The sequence below is a fragment of the Canis aureus genome, chromosome 1 (genome assembly GCF_053574225.1).
Source record: "Canis aureus isolate CA01 chromosome 1, VMU_Caureus_v.1.0, whole genome shotgun sequence".
Lineage (NCBI taxonomy): Eukaryota > Metazoa > Chordata > Mammalia > Carnivora > Canidae > Canis > Canis aureus.
In genome coordinates, this window is record NC_135611.1 from 119,435,898 (window position 1) to 119,454,465 (window position 18,568).

The 18,568-nt window shown below is 52.6% G+C and overlaps 2 protein-coding genes across 7 annotated transcripts in view; one reads left to right on the forward strand and one right to left on the reverse strand.

The window, feature by feature from the left end:
* PEPD (peptidase D) overlaps positions 1 to 2,602 on the forward strand; it is a 109,622-nt gene extending 107,020 nt beyond the window's left edge. For both annotated transcript variants that reach the window (XM_077855872.1, XM_077855873.1), the window contains 2 exons: positions 1,275 to 1,466; positions 2,058 to 2,602. In XM_077855872.1, the coding sequence (XP_077711998.1) occupies positions 1,275 to 1,466; positions 2,058 to 2,195 (330 nt within the window). In that variant the 3' untranslated portion in view covers positions 2,196 to 2,602. The remainder of the gene's footprint in view (positions 1 to 1,274; positions 1,467 to 2,057) is intronic.
* A 2,029-nt stretch (positions 2,603 to 4,631) lies between these two features.
* Positions 4,632 to 14,645, reverse strand: CEBPG (CCAAT enhancer binding protein gamma). 5 transcript variants are annotated; one of them, XM_077855877.1, is made up of 2 exons: positions 14,507 to 14,645; positions 4,632 to 8,182 (listed from the first exon to the last, which is right to left on the reverse strand). In XM_077855877.1, the coding sequence occupies exon 2, from the start codon at positions 8,084 to 8,086 to the stop codon at positions 7,643 to 7,645; it is 444 nt and encodes a 147-aa protein (XP_077712003.1). In that variant the 5' UTR covers positions 8,087 to 8,182; positions 14,507 to 14,645; the 3' UTR covers positions 4,632 to 7,642. The 5 variants fall into 5 exon arrangements, with proteins under 5 accessions (XP_077712003.1, XP_077712011.1, XP_077712009.1 ...); XM_077855885.1 differs by having other exon boundaries at positions 14,579 to 14,599; XM_077855883.1 differs by lacking the exon at positions 14,507 to 14,645 and adding an exon at positions 13,732 to 14,021.
* Between the last annotated feature and the right edge of the window lie 3,923 nt (positions 14,646 to 18,568).

Below are 18,568 nucleotides of genomic sequence, written 5' to 3' on the forward strand. Positions count from 1 at the left end.
GTCCTCTGCTCAGAGCCCAGGAGGAGTTGAGGCCCCATCCGGCCCGCTGTGCCGGCGGAAGCCGGGGTGGACCCGGCACGGGCAGGGCCCCCTCCCACGCCCCGCGGGGGCCCGGCCTCACCCAGCCCCGCCCGGGCGGGTCGTCTTGGTGGGAGACGTCTGGGAGCTGAGGGTCAGTGGGCGGGGGCAGGCGTGCGGTCCTCCCCCCTGCACCCCTCCCTCTCTCCCCTCACCCACACCTCGGGGTGAGGGCCTGAAGCGTCCACTGTCCCCCGGGCACACCCAGCGAGCAGCTCGGCGTGGCCACAGGGACTCGGGGGGACCAGCAGAGATGACCTTTCTGGTTTACTGCATCTGCCAGGCACCCGGCTTTCCCCGCCTTGGGGCTGAGGGAAAGGGACAGGCTCCTAAGGGGTGGCAGGGAGGTGAGGGACAGGGACGGGGTGCCCGGGGCGGGCACAGGCCTCACAGGGCAGAAGGGCCTGCCTGTCCCACACGCGCTCCCCGTGGAGCCGGGGATGCGGCCCCAGCAGGGTCAGGGGCCACACACACCCCCGCCCCCCCCCCCCGGGCCTCTGTGCCCGTGCCTCGGTGTCCCCTCCCCTCTCCTCCCGGGTGGCTGTGCCCTGCTGTCCCCGCCCCCGTGGAACCCGGGCCTCAGGCTTCCCTGCGGTGCCCAGCTGTGCAGGCCCGACAGCCTGCGTCCCCTTCCCTGACGGGAACCGCTAATTGAAGTCTCATGTTCGCGGGCCCCAGAGGTGACGGCTCCGGCTCCGCAGCGGGGCTCCCGGGGCCGAGCGCAACCGACAGGCTTGGGGGGGCCCGCGGGGGGACGGGGTGGGCCCAGACCCCTGCATTTGTTGGGGAGGGTGCCTCCGCGGGGCCGCCTGGGAGCTCCCACCCGCCGGGTGCCCTGGGCGCTCCCCCACACGCGCAGCGGGGGGCACCTGCCCCTCCTGGGGGCCCCTCGGGAAGGCTGGTCGGGCCGCGGGAGCGCTGAGCTGCCCGAGGACGGGGCACGGGACGCCCCGGGCCTCTGCAGAGCTTTCTAGGCCTCCGAGCGCGGCCTGCGCGGCCCAGCAGCCGGCCTGGCGTCCACGGGGCTCCTGGGGGGGCCTGGGGGGTGGCCTTCCCGCAGGGGGGCCCCGAGGGCTCCGGCAGCTCGGGCGGGAGCAGGGGCTGCGGGGCGGGGGGCGGCGGGGCGCAGGACGGTGGGGTGCGGGGCAGCGGCGTGCGGGGCGGCGGGGTCCTCCGTGCCCGTCCCCTCCTCGCAGGGCGTGGAGCGCATCGACGAGCCCGGCCTGCGGAGCCTGCGCACGGCGCGACACCTGGAGCCGCGCATGGTGCTCACGGTGGAGCCGGGCCTTTACTTCATCGACCACCTGCTGGACGAGGCCCTGGCCGACCCGGCCCGCGCCTGCTTCTTCAACCGCGAGGTCCTGCAGCGCTTCCGTGGGTTTGGGGGGGTGAGTGCCGACGGGCCCTGCGTCCCGGCGCCCAGACCCCCGCGCTCACACACAGCCGCGTGCCACGGGTCCCCGGACAGGAGCCCTGCGGGAGGGGCTGGTCCTCACTTCCCCACTTGAGGGGGACCCCCCCTGCTTTCTCGGGGTCCGTCAGGTGCCTCACTCCGCAACTGGGAGATGCAGATTCTACAAGACCCCTGCCCACCCAGGCCCCCACCGCTCCCTGTGGAGGAGCCACCTTGGCCGCAGCCTCCCACGGAGGCCTGGAGGCCCGGAGGCCTGGAGGCCTGCCCCTTCCTGGGGGGCGGACAGACGGCTCTTAGCCGGGGCTCCTGCCCCGCAGCTGGTCTGCCCCTCTAATCTCGTGCATGAGGCCAGCTCAGGAATAGAGTGGCTCGTTCTTTTTTGGATTTATTGTAGAGAGTGAGTGGTGGGAGGGATGGGGGGTGCAGAGGGAGAGCGAAGGCCAGTGGACCCCCCCACTGGGGCTCTGTCCCAGGACCCTGAGACCATGACCTGAGCCGAAACCAACAGACGCTCAACTGAGCGAGCCCCCCGGACGCCCCACGAGTGCCTGTCGTTCTGACCCAGGTCCGCATCGAGGAGGACGTCGTGGTGACAGACAGTGGCATGGAACTGCTGACCTGTGTGCCCCGCACGGTGGAGGAGATTGAGGCGTGCATGGCAGGCCGCGACAAGGCCTTTACCCCCTTCTCCGGCCCAAAGTAGAGCCAGCTGGGGGTGCCCAGTGGGACGGGGGACCCAGCCCGGCACCTGTCCTCACGACGGGCAGCCTCCTGACGGCCCTCCAGCGGCCAGAGACGGGTGCTCAGAGATCACACGGCCGTGTCCCCGATTGATCACGCTGTTCCTGGGGCGCGTGTGGGGTGGCGGGCTCGCTCTTAACCTTCTGCGGGATCACACCTTAATCTGATACTGATGCTACTTTGCTTGAATGACAAACGGTGGCTTTCAAAAATGCTAATGGAAAATAATTCTGCTCTTTAGCAGCAACTAAAATGCGTCTTGCTGTCATCTGTATCCTTCTGCTCAGGGAAGAAAGATCCATTTCCAGCGTTTTCTCTCAAATCAATACACACAGTAGCATTTGCAATAAAAAGTTTCCAGAAACGGTCCTTGGTGTGCAACTTTCTCTGTTCTTCACCCCCACGCCCTCCGCCCTGCAGGTGCGCGCAGCTCCCAAGGACCTAGACGTGGCCAGGCGGGTGCTGGGGTGCTGGGGCCCAGGGGTGGGGCCCCCCACGCGGCACCTGGGCATGTTAGCAGGTGAACCAGCAGAGGAAGAAGCCTGATCTGAGTGGCTCCGGCCTCAAAGCTACATCTCCGAAGGCCGCGGCATTTCCACGTGGCACGTGGGGGCAGCTGTCGCACACCCGAGGTCTCGTCTGTGCTCTCCTTGTCCTGGGTACGAGCTAGTGGAGCCGCGACCGCCAGAGACCCTGCCACCTGGCACAGCTGCGCGACAGGGGCGGGACCCTATGGTCACCTCTGCGGCCCGGGCCCCATCCCTGCACCAACGCTCCAGGTCTGCCCCTCGACCACACCCTCCATCCCAGGGTTCTACGTCACCCCCTACCCGGTGTGCTGCTCAGATTTGTCACACGCGCGTGCAGGCTTCCTGCGTGTGCACAGGCTGTCCCTGTCGTTTGTGACCCCGAGGTCATCAAATGTCTCTGCCCGAGCCGTCCCGGGCCACCGGGATTCCGCTGCCCCCGCCCCCAGGTAGAACTGGCCCGGGTCAGGCCGACCCTGGAGGCGGACGGTGTCGTGTGTGCCACACGCAGCTGGGTGTGTCATGCATGTGTCTCCCTTGTGCGCTGCGGACGCCTCACACCAAAACTGCCCGTTTCACACATTTTCTGGTCACCAAGCAAGACTACGGGGAATCCCAGGAACTGAACGTCTTTGTCCCCGAGGGACGCGGCAGCGCGAGTGCGGCTGGTCCTGCCCGGCGAGCACAGCGCGGGCTCTGGCAGCCGGCGGGACACACGGTGGCCCGCGTCCCAGGGGATGCACCACCTCCTCCTGCCTCCAAGCCTCTGCGCAAATTCACAGCTTCAGAAGTTCCTCGGAGACCCTTCCAGAAAGCTGAGCAGCACCGCAAAGCCCTTCGGAAGCCCTGGAAGAGTCTCATTCAACAAACGACTGAACATCTGCTACAGGCCGAGGGAGCCACGCACGGGCCCTGAGGCCGGTTCCGAGGCTTGGCCGTGGCAGGTGCACAGACGTCGTCTCGGCCCCAACGTGCGGTGGCGCGAGGGTGGCAGATGACAGGCGCGAGGAGAGCAGCCGGGGCCCAGGAGCCCACGGGAGCCCTGCGGCCACAGCAGAGCACGGGGGGAAGGCGAGCCCACAAGTGGGTGTCACTCTGCACGCAGTGGGGAAGGACAGAAGGTTCCGGAGAGCAGGCGGTGGTCCCAGGAGACTAGAGCCCGGGGGGGTGGGGGGGTTGGCGGGAAGGCCCGGGCTCCGACAGCTGCTCCTAACGGGGTGGCCGGGAGGTGCAGCAGGCCCGCTGGCTTCCGAGCCCCGGCGCCCCCCGGCCACGCTCACGGCCGCGGGCCCACAGGTGCTCTCGGGGCGAGGCCGGCACCGTCACAGCCGCCCGCGGGCTCCGGCCGGGCTCCAGGTTGCAGCTACTTTGTAAAAACGAACGGGACGCGCTACCCCCAGAACGGCGACGGCTCGGAAACCTGCTCCCCCGCCGGGACAAGCGCGCAGGGACCGCAGGAGTCTCCCGACGACCTCTGCCCTCGAAACCCTCCAAGCAGCACGGATCAGCCCCCGCTTCACCGGGACACACCCTGCGAGGGGCAAGGCCCACCCCGAGGCCTCGAGACAGCCGCCCACCGCGTGCGTGCGTGCGCCGGAGCCGGAGCCGGGCCGCTACCGCCCTCCCCGCCTGCCCGGCCCTGCTGGGCGAGGCCACGTGACGAAGGTCGGGCCGAAGAGGCACTCTCACTCTCTCCTCAGAGATGATGTCCCTGAACGTACGGGGAAATCTAGGCTCAAACGCACCTCTTGCCGCCCTGCCCCGGGCCGGGGCCAGGAGACGGCCGAGCACCGCCCGCCTTTCCGAGCTACGGGACCCCTGGACTGCTTGCAGGGGATGCCAACACGAAGAAACCCACAGTGAGATAGTCATTATTCCAAAGTTTTTTTTATTTCAAATTCATTGAAAGAAATAAAATTATATTTAAAAAAATAGAGTAATCTCACAAACCGAGGAAAGCCAGGAACAAAAAAAAAAAAAAGGAACAAGTTGAGGACTTTTTCCTGAGAGGAGGTCTAACAGCTATAGAATGGACTTTCCCCTCCCGAGCTTTTGTCAAACAGAAAAGTTGCTTCCTATCTCTAAGGCATCGAAAAAAGCACGCTGAGTGCTAACTGGGTTGTTCAGGTACAAAGTGTCAGGCCCTGTCATGGGGACTGAGAAACCTCGGAGGCTGATTTAATACCAAATATTAAACTGCACATACTACTTTTCATCGTGAACTGCAGAGTGTCACACTTGTGGCCCTAAATTTCAAAAATCCGGTCATATTTTATTAGGATCTTACTACTACTTAGTAAGACTGTCCAAAGTCTCTGAGCTCCCATTCCAGCCACCGAAAGGGGCCAGACAGCAGAGGAGCCGCTCCCACCTCACCACCTGCTGCCAACACCAGCCGGAAAGCACCCGCCTCCATCGCGGACTCAGATGCAGCCAGACATTGACCCTAAAAGCCTAATTCCTAAACCACTGGACCTGCCGGCAAAGGCAGATCAAAGCCTAATGGGTCATATGTGTGACCTACAGGACTTACAAAAGCCATTTTACAAATCCCAAAGCTCTGGACTTCCCATCCCCCACACCTGGTTTCCCTCAGTGATACTCCTACGTCTATCAAACTGAAAACTTTCATTCCCAGACACTTCAGTGAGAATCAAGACGACGGTTAACCCTTCTGTCCGATGCACACGTGACCGCTTGTGCTCAAGTTCTGATGTGCACGGTAACCGGAAAGCGTGAACCATTTGTTCCAGAAGTTTCAATTCAATGTTCTGATTTGAAATCTCAAGTGCACACCCCTGACGATTTCCCTGAAGCTGCTTTTCCAAGACAGTTAAGTCAGTTCACCTAACTGGTGACCATAAATTCCATAGGGACAATTTCTGAAAGACATTTTTTTAGTGAACAAGGGACTACGATGTCTGTAGCACCTTTACAGGAGCCTAAAGATTCGGGGGACCTAACTGCACCTCTAATTAGGTTAATTATATAACATCAATCAGCTATTAAAGATTCAGTAGGATTCTGTGGGTTACCTCCTAGTCAAAATATCTGTCAACCCAGAAGTAGACTGATACTCCAGCCGAAGTAAACTGGTGTTGGACCCTAACAGAAACCTCCATCCTGCCTCCTGGCACTCCAGGGAGTCACCCCTCCTGGGACAGTGGCTCTCACGGAACAACACTGGGTTCCAGTCACATGCGGCAGAGGCTCATGGCCGCAATAATGGCTTTGCTGAGTTGCAGGTCACGGTGGTATTTTCGCCTGCCCCAGGGGCACAGACAGCACTCTTGCACCAGCCCAACGTGCAACTCGGGTTACATCCTGGTTACACTGTTCCAGGCCCTAGTATGAAACCATGTGGTCAAAAAATAAGTGACCATGTTCAAATTAGATACCTGGTAACACACACTTTTTTACTCAGATGGGACTCAGCCTCTTGTCACCAGCCCAGCCACACCCACACCCACACACACACACAAATGCCAACAAATCTGAGCTAGAATTGTGCTTTAAAAAAAAAAAAGAAAAAAAGAAATCTACAAGAACAATCAAAACCACCAACACTGCTATGAACCAGACCCTAGCGATCCCCGACTTGTGATTGCCATTTTTTTAGTCTCAACAAAAATGTCATTATCCTGAGTTTTATCAGTATTTTCTTTCTAAAATAATTTATGGGACACAAAAGCATACAAATGAACAAACAGAAGCAGTGGTACAAAAAGTCTAGAAGAGCCCACTAACTAGAAAAAGAAGCGTCACAAGAACAATATAAAAAGATGTATTTAAATGAAATAAATTAAAGATTAGACCTTACGCTTTCAAGTTTTCTTAGACTATTATCTTGGGAGACGGCATACAGTCGATGATATATTGTTCTAATAATCACTTGGTTAAGATCAAACGCCAAATGATCCTTCAAAGAAATTTTTGCCTTTAAAAATCATGGCCCCATTGCAGATATTTAGACACAGGAGAAACTACCTAAATCCCAATTACTAAACTGTTAAGGCATCTGTCTACTAACTTAGCTGTCAAAATGGTATTTTAAAAATATTCACTTACTGGAAACAAAAATTTTGGTACACAAGTTTATCTCTAAACTCTTGGGGGTTTTTTGTTGTTATAAAACAAAATAAGCGAATCTAATAACCCAAAGGTATCCTGAAAGCATAATTCTAATATGCTTTACCTTTATTTTTAGGAAACCTATTTGCCTCCTAATTATTTGTATTTTTAAGCCAACTGGATATATACTGCCTTAAAACACAATGGAATTTACTTAACCTGGCACTGCTACTCAAAAACTAACACTTGTTGGGGGAAAACAAATTAGGCTAAAACAAGGTTTACGTCATACATAAAATCACTCCAAATTACAAAGTGATTGATTTCTAGAGCCCTAAGGATTTTTAATACATAATTTAGAAAAAAAATCACAAATACATTAACATAGATGGCATTCAACTTTTCTTAGCCTAATTAATCATCTCCAATAAAACCAAGACCCTCCTGCAGGACCTGCTAGTTCCCCATTCCTTTTATCAACCTAAAAAAGAAGCATTTCTTGGGAAGTGAGGGTTTATTAAGAACATCAAGGTCCAGGGCTCTTGGTTTTTTGGTTTTCTTTTTACCATATACCTTAAAAATTTGCTTTATCCCCACAAAAAAATTCGTATCATTTAAAACTAGATATCCAAATTACATGGCTAACATTTTTAGCTAATCAACTCTTCAGTGCTGATCCTAGAAAACAACCTTCAGTGGATCTCTGAATGATGAACAAGACCATGTTCGGCCACTGATGCGAGCGGTGCAGGTAGTCACACCTTTAGCGTTCAAGCCACAAGTCGTGAAGTCGGGAAGGGGTGAGTGAGGTCTACTGTCCCACACTATCAGAAGTTGCTGTTGTATTTTCAGTGCTAGTGGGTTGCACGTTGTCTGCAAGGTTGTGTGCATGCTCAAGAAACAAATCTTTCAGTACGCTTAACTCCTTAGTCAGCAATTTAATTTTTGCCTCCAACCGTTCATTCTCTTCTTTGAGCTGATTCACTCTCTGCAGCGTATCCTGTGCTTTCTGCTTGCTTTTCAAGCGGCTCTTTTTCACAGCCATGTTGTTCCTCTCTCTGCGCTGACGATACTCATCACTGTTGCGATCCATGGGCGAACTCTTTTTGCTCTGCTTGCTTGGGGGCACGGCTTTGCCTCCTCCCCCCGGGCCAGCAGGCACCAGCTGAGGAACCTGCTGTAAGCCGCTGGCATGAGCCTGAGTATGAATAACGCGTATCCCCGGAGTACTGCTCTGCTGTGCTATCTTGCTCATTTGGGCACTCTCTCGCGCTGACACAAAACAGGCAGAAACGAGGGCAAGGTGATCAATGGTTTCCACACTAAGCTGGCAAGAAATCTTCGCATGTACCTAGTTAAAAAATAAATTGCATTAAAATGTTTGAAATGACAAGATCAAATGAGATTAAACGTGCGTGTACCGCACAGCAGGCCAACATTAATTGATTATGCTGGGAACAGTCTACAGCAGCTGCCAACCGTTCCAATGTTTCAGAAGTCTAAATCACTTAATTTAGAAAGATAAGTTCGTACAGGAGCACCGTAAGGCCAAATCCAGCCCACCTGAATCCCTGGGGGGTACGGCCTGTCCGTGATTGTTATCAAAAATGGAAGGAAAAACAAAAGAATACTGCTAATTAGGTAGCACACAGGTACTAATAGCACTTGGCAATCTGCCAGGGAGAAACCTGAGATGTTTGGGTTAAACGCGGAAAACTTGAGTTCAATTATGATAGAAGAAGACACCTGCAAAGAAAGGGGGACAAAGTTTCAATTGTTGGCTCACTTCAAAACAGAACAGTGTGCCAGAGTGCCCGCTCTCCACGACAACTCGAGGATCACTGCTCGCTCCTTAGGCCGATATGCAGAGACTGAGTCACTGAGAACTTGACTTTTCTCCCAGAGTACGTCTTTCCGCGATATTCTGAAAAGCCTTTTTTTTTTTTTTGGAGGGGAGGCTCGTTTTTTGTTTTGTTTTTAATGACCTCACAGAGAGTGCTTTACACAGATTTCTGAAGCCAGCTTCTTGGATCAGAGATTCAGGAGCCCTGGGACCTTCAGCGTGCTGGCCCATCCCAGCAGGCTGCTTCTAACAGGGTTTTTTTTCCCTCTTGACATAATTTATAAACACATCTCAACACAGGCAACCTGAAACCACAAAGAAAGAAACAAAAGCCCTAATGATGCACCCAAGGAAGACCAAGTATGGAATTGAGGCCAGAGACGGAGTCGGCACCCGCTCCACACGGCCCAAGCGACTCAGAGGGCATGCCAACTCTCAAGTGTCCTGCACTGCTGCCCACAGAAACGAAGCCACAGTTTCAGAAACCAGTCATCCTTGGATTACTATCAATCCAACTAGGTCACTACAATTGCCTCAAGATGTGTCAAAAGCATACCTATCCGATCATGAGGCCACTTCGAGACAAACTGACTCAGTGGATGAGCGATGTCGCCCAAGAAATCACAACACTCCTGAAAATTCAGAAAGCAGTGTTACAAACCACACAACTATCCTCTTTTCACAAAACTGCTAAACCAACATGAGTGGAAAAAACCTGGAGCCAAAATTATGAAATGCGTCAAATGGGTACATCATCTCAGTTCTTTTTTTTTTTTTTTTTTAATTTTTATTTATTTATGATAGTCACAGAGAGAGAAAGAGAGAGAGGCAGAGACATAGGCAGAGGGAGAAGCAGGCTCCATGCACCAGAAGCCCGATGTGGGATTCGATCCCGGGTCTCCAGGATCACGCCCTGGGCCAAAGGCAGGCGCCAAACCGCTGCGCCACCCAGGGATCCCCATCATCTCAGTTCTTAGGAAAAACTCTGTTAGTAGACACCAGTAGCTTCACCCAAACCTTTAGCCGGGCATTTCTTGTGTAAACACTGTTCACTGGCCTGCTTTTTAAAAAATCTTTCCTTTTCTCTGCCCCTCTGTCTCTACCTGCGTCTCTGCTTCTATCTCATGAATAAATAAATATAATCTTAAAAAAAAAAGGGGGGGGTGGGGCGCCTGGGTGGCTCAGTGGTTTGGTGCCTGCCTTCTGCCCAAGGCGTGATCCTGGAGTCTCGGGATCGAGTCCCACGTCAGGCTCCCTGCATGGAGCCTGCTTCTCCCTCTGCCTCTCTCTCTGTATCTCTCATGAATAAAATCTTTAAAAAATATCTTTCCTTTTAAAAACTCCATATATCATTACTTTCAATTGTTTTCAAAGCCATGCACGCAGCCCTGAGTCTGTGGGTCATCTATTCTCACTCCAAAACGAAGGCAAAAGAGAAAGATTCCTTCCAAACCATGGATGGATATCTACTCCCAAGTCTATCTTCAGTAATGGACATTTCATTTCCCGGGATAATTTATTATGTTTCCTATTTTTCTTCCAGTTAAAACAGTGGCAGCTCAGCATTAATTGGGGCCACCTTACCACTAATTAGTGTTAGTGGCCATCTGCATTATTGCTTATTTGGTGTAAAGTGACCATAAGAATTTTAGTCGATTTTTTAAGACTTGTTGTATTCTGGGATTCCTGGGTGGCTCAGTGGTTGAGCGCCTGCCTTTGGCTCAGGCCATGATCCCGGAGACCCAGGATCGAGTCCCACGTCAGGCTCCCTGCATGGAGCCTGCTTCTCCCTCTGCCTGTGTGTGTGTGTCTCTCTCTCTCTCTCGCTCATAAATAAATAAATAAAATCTTTAAAAAAAAAAAAAAAAAAGACTTGTTGTATTCTTCTCCTAGATTTGTCTCAACTATCATGATCATGGTCATATAACTTTTTTACTTTTCATACAGCAATTATGTTTTTAATCTTTAGAGCCAATTTATATAGACAGCTCAAAGATAACCATGATCTAGAAAGCACAGAGCAGGAACCAGGGCAACTCTGGTTCCGCCAATTTTGCAAATGAGGGATGCAGAATGGTAAGATGCCTTCTGACTCTGAAAATATACCACAAACATCAGTCACTAAAAACTCTTTTCTTCCCCCTTAAGCTCTTTTTATTCCCAAGTCACTAAAAACTTCGAATACAGGCTCCAAATTCAGTGATGAGCATGCTCGTTTTTGTACCCAAAGATACAGGAATGAGGAAGAGCTTTTACCTCAGTGTGACTCATCCTGCTAAGGTACTAGGCTGAATGGGGGAGGGGATGGGGGGCTCTGAAAATGTGCCCTCTGGCTTGAAAAACAAAGAGTAATTATCAAATTGGTAAAAATATAAGCAAGGAAACTCAGAAATAATAAAAAATTCAAAACTGTTGCTTTTTTTTAAGTTCCTCAACTAAAACCAAGGAAGTAAGTTTTATGTAAATAATTACCCATTAAGGAAAGTGAACCAAGTAAGAGGTCAAAGGGCCAAGTGGTCCAGAAGAGTTAATTCCAGATTATCAGTTCTTTTTTACATAAACAAAATAGCTGCCTCCAAAGTGACACATTTCAGTTTGCACTGTCATCTATTCTTTTGTTCCTTCCACAAATATTTACTGAGCACCTACAATGGAGAAAAAAAAAAAAACTAGTTTATTTCAAATCTGCATATTCAATCCTAAATGAAAGTCTGGCTCCTACGTGGACAAATACTATTCCAAAGTTCATTCTACAGGAAACAGGGTGACGCCTTGTTTCCTTGCCTGTGAATCATTCAAGCAGGGAGCAGGACGGAAACTGAAGAGCAGTAGTTCTCAGAGCTCAGGAAACCGAAGAGCAGTAGTTCTCAGAGCTCGTCCCTGGACCAGCAGCATCATTCGGGAACTTGTCAGAAATGCAAATTCTCAGGCTGCTCCCGACACAAGAATCATGAGTTCTAGGAAGAAGGCTGAGCAATCTTCTTTCAAAGGAACCTCCAAGTGATTCTGCTGACACTGAGGTTTGAGACCCACTGCTGCAGATTAACAATGGATCTGAGTGGGCCAGTTTTTTTTTTTTTTTTAAATCGAGTTTCTTAAAAATAAAATAAAATCGAATTTCTTAATTCAAATAACATTCATTCAAATCAGTAACACACTGAAAACTCAGAAAAGTTAGAATGAGTACAACAAATTTCTCTCAAGTTTCATTTGGAAAGTAAACTTGTCAAGAATTTTCCTAACCCTCCTGTCATCTTTTTTCCACCTTATGTACAACCAGATATTCCTTCCCACGCTCCCCCAAATATTCGTAACTCAAATTTCCTCAGTGAGTGACCACAAAATATCTGTAGATGTTTCTCCCTTACTCCCAGTCTGTACCATCATCAGTATCTGACAGTCCCACTCACCCCCCTCCCAAAAGAACTTTACAACCACCATCCCCGTCCATCCTAACACCACAGGATTACGTCAGGCTGACATCATCTCCCAGGGGCACCCTCCAAACGCTGTCTCCGGAGCAACCTAGCACACCAACCTGCTCCAGTGTCCAGGATTAAACTGAAGGTATTACTCTGTCTCCAGCCCTTGCTCCCTCACACCTCACAGCTCAGCAACACCAAACCACTACCGATGACCTAAATGGTCACACTTTTTCTTTTCCTTGTGTGGCTGTTCAGTTTGTTCCCCCAGTTTCTGTCAATGCCAGCTCTGTACGGTGGCTCCCGGCAGACTAAGCTAGAGGCAGGACTGCCTTCATATCCGTGTGCCCAGCATCTAGCGCAGGGCTGGCCATACAGTGGTGCTCGAGAAGTATTTGTCCCATACTGGCTCAGGGGCTAAGAGAAAAAAAAAATGTATTTTTATAAATGTCTTCTATAAAAATGAGAGCCTCTAGCATTGAAATCTCTTAGAACAATCATAATTAAATCAAGAGCATTCTTAAGATACTATGGTCTTCCTACCCCAATTTCTTAGTCCTTCTTAAAGGTGTCCAGGAAAATAAAAATACAATTCCACTTGCTACTTCGAGTGCCCAGTCTATACAATCAACATTTCTTGTCTGCTCTTTGCTTGATTTCAGTTGAGAATCTTTATTAGAAAATAAAGATGTAGCCCAGCTATGTGTTCCAGTGAATAACTTCAAGGTCTTAGGTGTGTGTTGCCGAGGTGTGACAAGTCTGTACTCTTAAGTGGTGTCCAGGTAAGCAAAGTCGGTACATACCCAGAAGAGCAGGATTTCCCTTTAGCTGCCACGGCCTGCTTCATGACCCAGCGTGGGGGTCCATGAAGGAGCATACATCCCTTCAGGGAGTACTTAAGTGATCCAGGAGTACGGAGAAAATATATTTTCATTTTTTTTTTTAAACACCATCTTTCTACTCTACTTTTGGTATGACTTACCACATACAAAATACTACATGCATTGTTTATAAATACATCTCTAGCAGGAAATCATACTCAAAAAAACTTTTTTTTACCCAACAGAGCTGGAAAACCTAAAAGGTAGGAGACCAACGCACCTCCAAGAATCCACGGAGGCACTCGTCCCCAAGAACACACAATACACCTGACATCGTGGCTACTCACATTTACCATCACTGTGATCAGGTGAGGCAATCTAGACTAGAAGGCCAGATTCAGCCCCATGAGGTCCTGTCTTCACCAGGGACTCCCCATGGGCTGTCGGAATCCCTACGGATGAAACCATCTCTCCAAGATCACACACACCGCTGACAGTCATGGCGCGCTCTTGGGTATTTAAAAAAAGTGAAATTTTGTTTCCTCCTGTTTTCCAGGCAGGTATTAAAGATGACTGAATCGGGGCGCCTGGGTGGCTCAGCGGTTGAGCATCTTCCCCCGGCCCAGGGCGTCATCCCAGGCTGCGGGATCGAGTCCTGCATGGGGGGGCGGGGGGGTTGCTCCCTGCATGGAGCCTGCTCCTCCCTCTGCCTGTGTCTCTGTCTCTGCCTCTGTGTGTGTGTGTCTCACGAATAAATAAAATAAAATCTTAAAAGACAAAAATTCTTAAAAATGAATCGGCCACGCGCACCCACCCACCAGAAGAGCGATCAAGGAATGGCAAGGTCCTCCAGCTCGCCGGCCTCCTGTGACGACTTGGCCTTGCTCCTAGGACGTTCTCGCACAGGCGGGGAGAGAGCCCACTGGCGTCCGGCTCACCCGCGGCACGCACACGCCAGGTGCTGGGGGCCGGCCAGAGGCTTGGCTCCAAGATGCACGACTCCTCGGTTAGAGCAGCACCTTCCCTCCAAGCTGTCCTTGGGCGTCGCACAGGCCGTGTGAGCGCAATCCGTTCCCGCAGGGTCCCGAGCGCGCAGGCTGGGGGCGGAACCCACTCCCGGAGGCCCGACCCGCGCTCCCCGGGCCCCCCGGGCCCCCCGCCCCCCGCCCCCCGCAGCGCGCACGCGCACCGGCCTCCCCCACACCTGGCCGGCCGGCGCGCCGAGGGGCCTGCTCCGCGCACGCCCTGCAGCAAGGCGGGCGGGGCCGCTCCCCCGCGGCTGGGGGCAGGCCCGGGCGCCAACCGCCGAGCCCCCGCCCGCGCCCCGAGGCGGCCCCGACCCCGCGGCCCGCGCGCCCGGCCCGGTTCCGGAGGGAGGCGCCCGCGGCGCGGGGGGCGCTGGGCCGCCGCCAGGGATGAGCTCAGCCGCCGCGCCGGGTGTTGCCGGCAGGTTGCATCAGACGCCGCGCGGGGCCCTCGCGGAGAGCCGGCGCCCCGGGACGGGCCGGGCCGGGCTGGGCGTCGCACCCACGCGAGCGGCCGGCTCCGCCGCGGCCTCCCCCCCCCCCCGCCGCCCGCGGCCTCCTCACCTGCGCCTCCGGCCCGCCCGCCCCCAGGCGGCCTCCGCTCCGAGCGGCCCCGCGCGCCGCGGCCCGACGCACCCAGGCCTCGCAGCCCCGCGACTCAGCGACGAGGAGCGACGGTTACGAAACCCGCAGCCTCCGCCCGCGCCGCCGCCGCCGCCGCCGCCGCCGGCTTCCCCTGCTCGCCCGGGCCGCGCGCGCGCCGCCGCCGCCGCCGCCGCCGCCGCCGCCGCGACCAATAGGAGCGCCCGCCTGCGGGCGCCGCGCCCGCCCCCCGTGACGGACGGCGCCGCCAGCCAATCGCGAGCGGCCTGGCCGCGGGAGGCGGGCACGTGGCGGAGGCGTTGGCCGCTCCCGGCGCCGCGCGCATCGCGCATCCTCCGCGCGGGGCCGGGCCGTGGGGGCCCCGGGGCTAGACGCGCGTGGGGCCGGGGCGCTGCGGAGCGGCCTCCCCGCGGGGCAGCACCTGCCTCGGGAGGCACAGCTTCCTGCGCTGCTTTTCTCCGCTTTTTTTTTTCTGCATCCCGCCGTCCGTCCCTCTGGGGTTCGCCCCCGGGCGCCCCCTCCCCCCCCCCCCCCCGAGCGGCTTCCCGGCCGCGGGGCTGATGTCACGTGGGTGGAGGCTGCAGAGGGTGCCCCACCGGGTTGGCGCGGTCGGTTCCCGGGCGATGCCTTCCAGGCCATCAGACTTGAGAGATGGGATCTCAAGAAGACAAAAAAAAAAAAAAAAAAAAAAAAAAAAAAACCCACGCGTGCCAGTCCCGTGTTTTGAATCCAAGACCCTTGCACAGGAGGATCCGAAAGCGTCTGCAACCGGGAAGCCGCGCGCTGGGTGGAGGGCGCAGCCAGCAAGATAGGTTTGATTGCTTCCTCTTTAGTAATGCTTATCGTCCAAAAAAATAAAGAGTCTTTGAAAGAGGAAACATTTCTTCATCGCCCAGGCCATGGCACCAGCTCTCCGCATAAGATTGTTTCGAGGAATCAGTAAAGAGATCAAAAAAAAAAAAAAAAACTTTGCAAAATTAAATAATAATAAAGCATAAAAGGGGCTGCCAGCTAAAAGCGAACAGTGGTAATCATAGAACATTGTTGGTGGCAAGACGTAATAGCATCAAGAAAAACACTATGTGTCTTTGACTTTGGGCCTCAGCGTTCTGATCTGAAATTTTTTCCATCGAGACGTTAGCACTATTAAAATTGGATTGTATTTTATTGCTCACAAAATCATGGTTTTGCCCTCACCGCTTGCTAATCACTTAAAAGTTGTAAAGGGGGAAAAAAAAATTCGAGGTAGACTCAGTTATTATCTATCCTCTGGCTTGCTAACCACTCTGCCAGGCTGCTCTAGCATGACCCGTGTCTGGGCAGGTCTCCTTCCACACTCAGCAGGTCTGTCAATGCCAAGGAGTCTCGAGTATTTATTTCCTCTTCAGCTGGTGGCTGGTAATCCTTCTACTTAGTTTCCAAGTATTTATTTGGTGCCAACTACCTGCTAAACTGTGAGCTAAGTGCTGGGGATTCAGCAGCAAACAAGGCAAACACAGCCCCTGCCCACAATTAGAGCCAGGAAGAGATACATTCGGTAATTACACAATCTTTCTGTGACCACTTTCATACATATGACAAGAAAGAAGTACAAGATGCTGTGAGATTATAAGAAGGGACCACAGATGTGGTCTGTGGTTCAGGGAAGGCCTAACAGATGAGGAGGATTTGCCTAGGTGGCACAGATGGTGTACCGGTCAGAGGGAATGGCTTATCTAAAGGTTTTATGATGGGAGAAATGTAAAGCCAGAGTGGCTGAAGCTCAGTGTCCCAGAGGAGACTGGGAAGATTTACAAGGCCCGTGGCCCAGGAAGGCTTCTGATTTTTACTGGAAGGGAGATGGGAAGACTTGGAAAGATTTGCTGTCACCATAAAGAAATGAGGAGAGCCTGGTGGATGGAGGCTGCCTCTGGGTTGAGGGGATCCACCACGTTGCTTTCTTCCAAGTCACCTCATAAGCCCTCATCATAAAAGATTTCCTGATAGGCCTCCGCCTCACTGATACCCAACCCATATTCTACAAATCCAAAGAGTTTGTAAACAAATAGTACATTAAAATCCCCTCTATGGGGAAGTAGGATGTCTTGTTACTTGATGATGCCGCTTAACCTGAGAGCTACTATGGTGAACTCTCCTAGTTACCTAACAGGTGTGGACTGTAGTGTCAGGCTGTTCTCTCCACGGCTTAACCTCTTCGTGGTTGTGTGACATTGGGCAAATCATGTAACCTCTCCGTCATCTGTGAATGGAGGGAACAGTATCTACCCAAGAGGATTGCTGTGGGGGTTAAAGGAGTGTATGTTTGGCTCCCAGAACAGTGGCTGCCTGCTACGTGGTAGGAAGTCCAACGTAGTAACTGTTATTACCATGAGGCTCATGCACCAATTATAAGCAAGTTACGTCATAGAATTATAGGAGACCAAAATACACTTCCAAACAAGGTCAAGCTGGGCTTCATATAGCTTTGATGATTCAGGCACTGAAATACAACAGAATATTGAAGGTGTTCATGTTGACCTCATAGTATATCCCAAAAGATGTTTTTGTTTGTTTGTTTGAAGATTTTATTTATTCACGAGAGACACACAGAAAGAGGGGGGCAGAGACACAGGCAGAGAGAGAAGCAGGCTCCATGCAGGGAGCCCGACTCGGGACTCGATCCTGATACTCCAGGATCCAGGCCCGAGCTGAAGGCAGACACTCAACCACTGAGCCACCCTGGCGTGCCCCAAAAGGTGTTTTTATAGAATGGTTCCCTTAGCTACCCATGGTTCCCTTAGGTTCCCTTATATCATGTGTTTCCATAGAATAAGGAAAAATTTGATAATTTTGAACCTCTTATTGTTTAGAAAGCCGGATCCATAGAAGTTTACTACGCAAACTTAGGCGGGTATCTTAAATATATCTGAAGTACTTGTGATACTATTTAAGTACTTATCATAAATTTATATTTGGAAAGTTTCTGAAAAGTTAATACACCATATGAACCATCTGTGGCAGGAGCTCTGGGCCAGATCTGTGTTTTGAGTGTTGAGACAATGCCACGGGTCTGCCTCTCTGTAGATACTTGCTGTGGTATATTAGCACTAACGTGACAGGGATTGTCAATCATTCCGTATTGGTAAGGGCTCTTTTGATTGGAAGTAACTGAAAACTGCCCCTGACTAGCCTCTGCATAAAGAAGGACTTGGTCAAAGATCTCAGGGCCCTCTTCATGAAATACCTGTGCCACATCAGAACCAAGAACTCAAATGCTCAAATGTCTTCACGTCTACCTCTGCCTTTCTCTGTGTGTGTGTGTGTGTGTGTGTGTGTGTGTGTGTGCCTATTGGTTTCATTGATCGTTTGCTTGCACACCGACTTTTTTTGCTTGGTCACTGACAGCCTCAATGTTCAGTTTTGGTCACTAAAGAAAAGTCAACTGTCTTTATAAGTCCCTGTTACCAAAGTCTTAGGCAAGGACTCAGATTGGCCCAGGTGGGTCAAGTGCTCATCCCTGGAATAATCAAGTGGCCGGGAACAGGTCACAAGGCACTGACAGGGCAGGTCTGGAGAGAGTGACAGAGGTACTGTGCCAAAGGGAAAAGGAGTCCTGAGCAGACAAATCCGTGAATATCCACTGCAGACAAATCCGTGAATATCCACTGCACACAGCAGATCACACCATGGTCACTCTGATGGAGGCGTCGCGTCGGCTGACGGGTCTGTGCCTTCCCATGTGACGTGCTCCCTATCCCCGAAGGCAAAATTTACACCTCTGATTTTACCTTTGGAAGCACTGTTTGGAATCACCACAGCTAAGAAGATGCTGAGCGGTTGTCTTAGGGCACCCCGACTTTTGCAAGCGGGTCTGATGCATGAAACAGAAAAGTCTGACATGGTTCAAACTTGAACAGTTGGAGGGTACTGTGAATGTCCCTTATAAAGCACTTTATCACACGTCAGATGTCATTTTCCCGTGAGTTAGGACATGTCACTTGTGCACTTAAGAATAGTACATGTCCTCGGTGTGCACAAGGGTAG

What these genes read in the sequence shown, in the direction of transcription:
- CEBPG (XM_077855877.1), bottom strand. Translation starts at nt 8,086, where the DNA reads ATGAGCAAGATAGCACAGCAGAGCAGTACTCCGGGGATACGCGTTATT.